The sequence below is a fragment of the Podarcis vaucheri genome (genome assembly GCF_965113315.1).
Source record: "Podarcis vaucheri genome assembly, chromosome: 15".
Taxonomy (NCBI): Eukaryota; Metazoa; Chordata; class Lepidosauria; order Squamata; family Lacertidae; genus Podarcis; species Podarcis vaucheri.
The window spans coordinates 910,983-919,566 of NC_138753.1; the positions used below are offsets into that span (position 1 = coordinate 910,983).

General features: G+C 56.0%; 1 protein-coding gene across 4 annotated transcripts; it reads left to right on the top strand.

Moving 5' to 3' along the window:
- Positions 1-285: 285 nt before the first annotated feature.
- SLC46A1 (solute carrier family 46 member 1) lies at positions 286-7,257 on the top strand. 4 transcript variants are annotated; one of them, XR_014214196.1, is made up of 6 exons: positions 286-639; positions 1,966-2,818; positions 3,826-3,909; positions 5,373-5,529; positions 6,477-6,801; positions 6,857-7,257. XR_014214196.1 is itself a non-coding variant. In XM_082201851.1 (5 exons), exons 1-5 carry the CDS (start codon positions 301-303, stop codon positions 6,556-6,558), a joined length of 1,515 nt encoding a protein of 504 aa, XP_082057977.1. In that variant the 5' UTR covers positions 286-300; the 3' UTR covers positions 6,559-7,257. The 4 variants fall into 4 exon arrangements, 1 of the variants encoding a protein (XP_082057977.1); XR_014214197.1 differs by having other exon boundaries at positions 6,863-7,257; XR_014214198.1 differs by having other exon boundaries at positions 6,871-7,257.
- Positions 7,258-8,584: the final 1,327 nt, after the last annotated feature.

Genomic DNA, 8,584 nt, shown 5'->3' on the forward strand with positions numbered 1-8,584 from the left:
GGAGTGCCTAGCGTGCTCTGGTCCAGGGGGTCACGAAGAGGCGGACACGACTAAACGACTAAACAACAACAACAATGTAGCCAAGTGTCTAGTCCCTATGAATCGAGGAGAGAGGAAGCCAAGCACGCAGGCAGGATTCTTCCCAGTTCCCCAGGCTCTCTGGACGCCGTCGTCTTGCCGTGGCGTCACGGCAGGTCCGCGAGAGCCGCGGCGCTTCCCTTTCCGGCGGCGGCGGCGGCGGCAGCCCCTTCCTCCGCCTTCCGCGCCCCGGCCGCCTCCTTCCCTCCTGCCGACCTGGCCATGGCCCGCCCTTCGCCCTCGCGTCGGGCCGGGCGGAGCTGGTGGCCGCTCCGCCCCTTGGTCGCTGCTACCGCCGCCGCCGCCATGGCGGAACAGGCGGCGGGACCCCCGGCGGAGCCGCCCGGGGACGAGCCGGAGCCGGAGGAGGGGGCGCGGCGGGCCGGCTGCGCGCGCCCGCGGGCCGTGGAGCCGGTGCTGCTGCTGGCCACGCTGGCCATGGGCTTGCAGGGTCCGCTCTGCACCCAGTACCTGTGGGAGCGCCTCGGCGCCGGGAATGGCAGCGCCGCCCGGCAGGGAGGAGGATGCGCCAACGGGAGCGGCTCCGCCAAGCAGGAGGAGGTGCGTGGCCCTTCCAGGCGCAGGGCCCCGGGCCCCGAGGGGCTCTCCGGGGCCCTTCAGGGCCAGGGACCCCGGTGGTGCCCGGCGGCAACGGGGCTTGGCTGGGGTAGACTGCGCCTGAACGGGGAAGCTCACCGGACAGGCAGACTCTCTGCAGCCGGGAAGGTGCCTTAGAACCAGGCACGTTCTTGCTCCATCAGGATCAGGACCACTTGCACAGACTGGCAGCAGTTCTCTTCTGGGTTTCAGGTTGGGGGTCCAGTTGTTGCTGCGTTTGTTTCTCTCCCACCTTTTGCTCCAGGCTGGGACTCGAGGTGGGACTACAGAGAAAAACAAACGCAGAAACACAGATAAAATAGGAAACAGCCTTTAAAAAGTTTTTAAATAGGAATTGAATAGAAACCACATATTTAAAAGAAAATGAAGAAGAATGTTTGTGTGTATAAAAGATAATAGGGGGTCTGTGGCTTTTTTTGTTCTTACTTTTATTATGTATTTCATGTTTTTATCTTGGATTTTAATGCTGGGAACCAACCTGAGATCTATGAATGAAGGGCGGTATGCAAATTTTAAAAACAACAACAACAATAATAGCAGCTTCAGCCTTTATGGCATACCTAAGAGACTGCAGACGTATAGACCAAGTCAGACCCTCTGGACTCCCAGCTCAGTATTGCCTACACTGACTGGCAGCAGCTCTGCGGGGTTTCAGGCAGGGGAAATTCCCAGTTCTAAGTTATTTATTTATAATAGATATTTATATACTGCTGTATCTTAAAAATATATCACAGCGGTTTTCAACAATGTAAAAACATAAAACCGTACAATAAAATAGTAAAAAATTGAAACTGAGTTAAAAGCAAACAAAGAATTAAAAGCAAACACCAGCCAACCCTTGTATTCGTCATGGCCTGCCTTGACCAGGCAGAATAGAAAAGTTTTTAGTAGGTGCCCGCTGCATCTCCAGTGGCAGGAAGTTCCAGAAGACTGGGTCCATGACCCTAGAGGCTTGGTTTTTCATTGTTGTCAAGTGAGCCGCACCACGGATGATCTCAGTGAGCAAGCTAGGATAGAAGGGCTCAGGCGACCCCTTAGGGATTGTAGACGCAAGTCGCTCGGGGCTTTGTACATTAACTCAAGACCCTCGAACGCAGCTCGGCAGCAGGTGGGCATCCTTTGTTCTTGGCCAGCAGCTCCTGTCAGCAATCCAGCCGCGCCAGCTGTAGCTTCTGAACCAGGCCCAAGGGCAGCCCCACGAAGAGCGCCTTGCAGTAGTCCAGCTCCCTCCTCCTGCCTCACGGCCCTCTGCCTTCCTCTCTCTCTCAGGAGCTGGAGACCCTGGTGGCTCACTGGAACCTCTACCTCAACCTGGCCGGCTTCCTGGTGGGCCTCTTCTCCGTCACGCTGCTCGGCCCCTGGAGCGACTCCGCGGGGCGCCGCCCAGCCCTCGCCATCGCCTCTCTGGGCATGGCTCTGCAGGCGGCCATCTTCCTGGCGGTGATGTCCCTCCAGCTCCCCGTAGCCTGGCTGCTGCTCGGCCGCATCCTGGCCGGCCTCTCGGGCGACTACAACCTCATCCTGGCCGCCTCCTTCGCCTACGCAGCCGACATCAGCGACCGGCGAGGGCGCACCTTCCGCGTGGCCGTCCTGGAGGCCTGCCTGGGCCTGGCGGGGATGGGCGCCAGCCTCCTGGGCGGGCAGTGGCGCCATGCCCAAGGCTACGCGGCTCCCTTCTGGCTGGCCCTCTCCGCTAGCCTCGCCGCCGCTCTCTACGCCGCCGCCTGCCTGCGGGAATCGGTGGCGCCCAGGCGGCCCGCGAAGCTCCTCACCCTCCGCCATTACGCCTCCGTCCTCCGCCTCTATGCGCCCGGCGCCCGGGGCTGGGAGTGGCGCAAGCTGCTCCTCTACTCCCTTGCCTTCTTCCTGGTGGTCAGCGTGCATTTCGGGGCCTCGGACCTGCTGGTGCTGTACGAGCTGAGCACCCCGCTCTGCTGGGGCTCGGAGCTCATCGGCTACGGCTCGGCTGCTCACTACCTGGCCTACCTGTCCAGCTTGCTGGGCCTGCGGCTGCTGCAGACCTGCCTCAAGGATGGCTGGGTGGCCGAAGCCGGCCTGCTGTCCAACGTCCTGGGCCTGGGGACGATTGCGCTGGCGAGCACCACACCCCTGATGTTCACAGGTGCTGCTCCTGGGAGAGGAGGCGTTGCTTGAGGGTTGGAGAGTTAGGACACCCGGCGGTCATCTAGCCCAACCCCCCAGCCGCGCAGGGGTCACAGCTAAAGAGTCCCTGGCAGATGGACACCCAGCCTCTGCTTAAAAACGTCCAGGGAATGGGAGTCCATCTCCCAAGCACCTGTGTAGAATAAGGAAGCTGGACCAGATGGGTCCCTGGCCTGATCCTGCTGCCGGGCTCTCCGCATGGAGGCCTACTGTGGGAGCAGAACCTCCATGCTCGGGGGCAGCCTACCCCTGAAAACCAGGCGGTGCAGAACTGAAGAACCGTTGCCCTTGGCTCCTGCTTGTGGGCTTCCTGTGGGGCAACTGGTAGGCCGCTGTGGGGACAGGGGGTTGGGCTAGAGGGGCCACTGGCCTGATCCATTTCGTTCTGTGCTACGTGCCCTCAGTGTCGGGAGGCAGTGTGCCTCTGAATTCCTGCACTGCGGGGGGGTGAGACTAGATGACCCCTGGGTGTGCCTCCACCTCGGGAGATTATAGATTCTATGAGCCCCGGTGGGTGGGAAGCGCAAGTGAGGAGATCACAATCAGGACCCGGGTGCAACTGCGGCTTTCCCTTTGTGCTATCTGGTTGGCATAGGAAGCCGTGCTAGAATCGCAGAATTGTAGAGTTTGGAGGGAACGCAAGCGTCATCTAGCCCCCTGCAATGCAGGAATCTTTTGGCCCCACGTGGGACTCGAACCCAGGACCCTGAGATTAAGCATCTCCTGCCAACAGAGCCCCTTGGGTCTTATGTTGCTCTTGTGGAACCTCCAGGCCCAGAGGCAGTCTATCTGTATTCCTAGAGAGCACTAACTGTGTTCCTCTTCCAGTGTCAGAGACATTCAGTGCGTCTGAATGGCAGTTGCTGGGACATCCAAGGACACTTAAGTTTGCCCCAAACCGAAGTCCGCCATGTTAGTTCATTTCAGTGGGTCTCTTCATTTTCTTTCTCCTCCTTTCCCCGACAGGATATGGCCTCCTCTTCCTCTCCATGACTGTCACTCCTGTGATCCGCTCCAAGTTATCCAGACTGGTTGATGAGAAGGAGCAAGGTAAGCAGAGCCAGGGTTCAGGGACCCACAGCCAGATCACCTGACCCAGAATGCATTGGGGCAACATGCAGCAAACATGGCCGACAGCTAGGACTGATGGGAATTGTAGTTCGGTAATATCTGGAGGGCCAGAGCTTCCCACTGCTACCATAAGGACTAGAGACTTAGAAAAAAACAAACTCAAAAGTTTCTAGTCCTCGTGGCAGGAGTGGGAAGCTTTGGCCCTCCAGCTGTTTGTTGCACGCCAGGCCCTCCTGTCTTCCACTGCCTCCCGCAGTTTGGTCAAACTCATGCTGGTAGCTTCGAGAACACTGTCCCACCATCTCATCCTCTGTCGTCCCCTTCTCCTTGTGCCCCCTCCATCTTTCCCAACATCAAGGTCTTTTCCAATGAGTCTTCTCATGAGGTGGCCAAAGTCTTGGAGCTTCAGCTTCAGGATCTGTCCTTCCAGTGAGCACTCAGGGCTGATTTCCTTCAGAATGGAGAGGTTTGATCTTCTTGCAGTCCATGGGACTCTCCAGAGTCTCCTCCAGCACCAGAATTCAAAAGCATCCATTCTTCGGCGATCAGCCTTCTTTATGGTCCAGCTCTCACTTCCATACATCACTACCGTACTGGGAAAACCATAGCTTTAACTATACAGTGGTACCTCGAGTTAAGTACTTAATTCGTTCCAGAGGTCCGTTCTTAACCTGAAACTGTTCAGCCTTCTTTATGGTCCAGCTCTCACTTCCATACAGCTGTTACTGAACTACAACTCCCACCAGCCCCAGCAAGCCTGGCCAGAAGACAGAGAGGATGGTGGGCGTTGCGGTCCAGCAATGTCTGGGAAGGGGCAAGGGGTCCGCACTCCCGCCTTGTGGGCGCAAGGAGCGCTCGGGAGCATGCCTGCTCAGGTGGCAGAATATAAGATTTGCAGGGGGTGGCAGAGGGCAGAGATCCCTTGCCCCATATCTCTCTTTCTTCTCCCATGAGCAAAATCCTTAAATAATTGCACTGGTAACGAGCTGCAAGAATCAGCGGTTGTGCATTTACTGGAGAAGCACGACATGAGTTTCAGGCGTTGTTTGGCTGCCTTGAGGACCTCACCTCACTCCCAAACACCCCTCCTGGGTAGGCTCCCAAATCAGCCGACACCTCCCTCTGTGTGTGTGTTGCTGGGGACAAAGAGCAAGTTCAGATCCCCAGCTAGGAAGGTCTGGACATCACAGAACTACAGTTCCCAGCACCCTGGGAAGAGCAGACTCCTTCATAAGATGGTCTTTCCTTGACTGGAGAGGTCAGGTGGGCCACCCGTCACGAATCCTTGAGCTGCAATTTCTGCATTGCATGGGGTTGGGCTAGAGGACCTTTGGGGACCCCTTCCATTTCTTTGTTTTTATGAAAACACCCACCGTTGGGGGTTGGGGGCATTGCCCCTTGGGTGTCCCATGCGTGCTTCAGCTCTCTGCTCTCCCCTCCAGGCGCTCTCTTTGCTGCCGTGGCCTGCGTGGAAGGTCTCTGCTCGCTGGTGGCCACAGGGGTCTTCAACTCCCTTTACCCCGCCAGCCTCTCCTTCATGAAAGGCTTCCCCTTCCTCTTTGGGGCCGTCCTCCTCCTCGTTCCAGCCGCCATCATCGGGTAAGTCCTCCTCTCTCCATCTTGACCATCCTGGCTTCCTGCATCACACGGTCACATAAGAGCCGCCTGGCTGTGGCTGAGTCAGGCCAAAGGGAGCCCTAGTGGCAGCTACTCAAACTGCAGCGTGACGACAGCCTTCCGTTGTTATTTATATAGGAAGAAATGGGATAAGTGTATAAGGATAGCCTGGCTTGTTCAGGCAAAGGGGCCCATCGAGTGCAGCCTCCTGTTCTCACAGAGGCCAACTAGACGCCCCAATGGGAAACCCACAAGCAAGATCCGGGCACAAGAGCAACTCTCCCCTCCTGCGGTTTCCAGCAAGCTGGGATTCCAGCTGCCTCCAACCATGGAAGTGAAGCAGAGCCTCCTAGCTACCTCTCCTCCAGAACCCTCTCCTCCTCCATTAATTTGTCTAATCTTCTTTAAAAGCCATCCAAGTTGTTGGCTATCCCTGTCTCATGTGGGAGGGAGTTCCACAGTGTAACTCTGCACTGTGTGAAGAAGTCTCAAATCTTCCATCAATCAGTTTCATTGGATCTCCACTAGTTCCAGTGCTGAGAGAGGGAGGGACAGTCTTTTCTATTCACTTTCACCCTGCAATGCAGAATTCTATAAATTCCTGTAATGTCGCCATTTAAACTAAAAAGTCCCAAACACCGCAATTTTTCTTCCACCCCTCTTGATCCATTTGGGTTGCCCTTTTCTGAAACATTTTCCAACTCTGCAATGTCCTTTTTGAGGTGAGCAACCGGAACTGTACATAGTATTCCAAATGCAGTTATATCGTGGCATTATAAGAGCTGCAGTTTTAATTTTTGTTTTCCTAATGATGCCTGGCATGGCAGTCGCCTTTTCCGCAGCTGCTGCACACCCTGGGCTCTATCGGCTCCATTCCTCGGAGGTCCTTAACTCTGCCCCTTTTCTCTCTGCCCCCCTCCCTACCCCAGGTGGATCGAAATCCAGGACTCAAAACCTGACTACAGCCACTTTGCCGGCATGCCTGGTCCGCTGCAGGAGGCAGAACAATGACCAGCTGAACCTGAGCTGCTACCCTTCCGGAAAGCAGCAGCTGATTTCTGCACGTGCCTCTCCAATGACTTGAAAACAATTTCCTCTTGGCTCTTCACGTTTGGCCTTTTAATGTAACTTGGGGGGGGGGACTTTCCTCTGAGACATGCTTTGATCTCTGTGTTACTGGATTGGGTATGTCATGAGGACTAGAACCTTTCTTCAGATCTGTGGAGCTGGGAGCAGGAATCCTAACCAGGGGGAGTGTGTGTGTGTGTGTGTGTGTGTGTGTGTGTGTGTGAGAGAGAGAGAGAGAGAGAGAGAGAGAGAGAGAGAGAGAGTGTTAGTGGGCTTTGTGTGTGCCATTCACATTGGCTTTTAGGGGAGATCACAAAGAAAGCTCCCTTTTCCCTCCCACAAATCTCTTCCTTGCCCGTTCTGGGGGTATCACCCACCCCAGCAGTGGGGAGGATTTTCCTTTTCCAGTGGTGCAGCTGCCCCTCTTGGATGGACTTGGGTGCCAAGGGGGAGGCGGCCTGTCTCTCGATGACAACTGGCCCTCCTGTGCCAAGGGAGGTGGTGCCCCCCTCCCACTCAAGTTTGCTTCCCCATTCGTACTTGGAGGGGAAATTGTTGGTGGCAAATTGCTCCCAGACCCACCTGGGCGAGGGTGTGCATCAAAGGACATGTCGCAATAAAGTTGGAGGTGTGTGCTGATAAGATGATGGATCCTCTCTTTGCCCTTTTGCGGCATGTTGGCACTCTGAGGTGTGCCAACTGGGGCCCTAAAGAGCGGCCTTGGAGATGCATCTCAGCCGGGGGGGGGGGAGTGTTTTTCCACTCCTTCCTCTGTCCTTCTGCACCGAGAACAGATAAGAAGGAAGATCTGGCGATTCAGGAACACCATGAGAACATCGGAAAAGGGTTCTGCTGGGTCAGGTCCAAAGGGGCCCACCGAGTCCAGCGTCCTGTTCTCACAGTGGCTAACAAGATGCCCCAGTGGGGCCGCCCCCCAGCAGGACCTAAGCGCCCCCTCCCCTCCTGTGATTTCCAACCTGTTTGCATGCAGGATAATGAAGAAGAGGAGTTTGGATTTGATATCCCGCTTTATCACTACCCTAAGGAGTCTCAAGGAATGCAGGTGGCGCTGTGGGTTAAACCACAGAGCCTTGGACTTGCTGATCAGAATGTTAGCGGTTCAAATCCCCGTGACTGGGTGAGCTCCCGTTGCTCGGTCCCTGCTCCTGCCAACCTAGCAGTTCAAAAGCATGTCAAAGTGCAAGTAGATAAATAGGTACCGCTCCGGCGGGAAGGTAAACGGGGTTTCCGTGCGCTGCTCTGATTCGCCAGAAGCAGCTTAGTCATGCTGGCCACATGACCCGGAAGCTGTACCCCGGCTTCCTCGGCCGATAAAGCAAGATGAGCGCCGCAACCCCAGAGTCGGCCACGACTGGACCTAATGGTCAGGGGTCCCTTTACCTTTTAAGGAGTCTCAAAGCGGCTAACAATCTCCTTTCCCTTCCTCCCCCACAACAAACACTCTGAGGTGAGTGGGGCTGAGAGACTTCAGAGAAGTGTGACTGGCCCAAGGTCACCCAGCAGCTGCAGGTGGAGGAGCAGGGAAGCGAACCCGGTTCCCCAGATTACGAGTCTACTGCTCTTAACCACTACACCACACTGACTCTCAAGAATGTCCTTGCAGAGCCGCTGCTGCCAGTCAGTGCAAGCAGACCCAGTGGTCTGGCTCAGTACAGAGGCACCTTCCAAGGGACCCATGAATCTGGTCCTTAAAATTGACTGGCAGGGGTGCAAATTGCAATTATTGGGGGTCATCAAGACCAAGGCCCTGAGTGGGGGAACTGCGTAGTGACTGAGGGGGAACCTTCCCTGGGCACTCGGTTACCCATCTCCCACTCAAGCGTCCACAAGCCTGGTATGGGGAGGAAAGGCTGAGTGCTGGAATGGCGGCTGAGAGCAGTCCACCCCAGAAAGCGAAAAGATAAGATATATAAAAGCCAAGGAAGAATAAGGGGCTATGTGCAGCCAC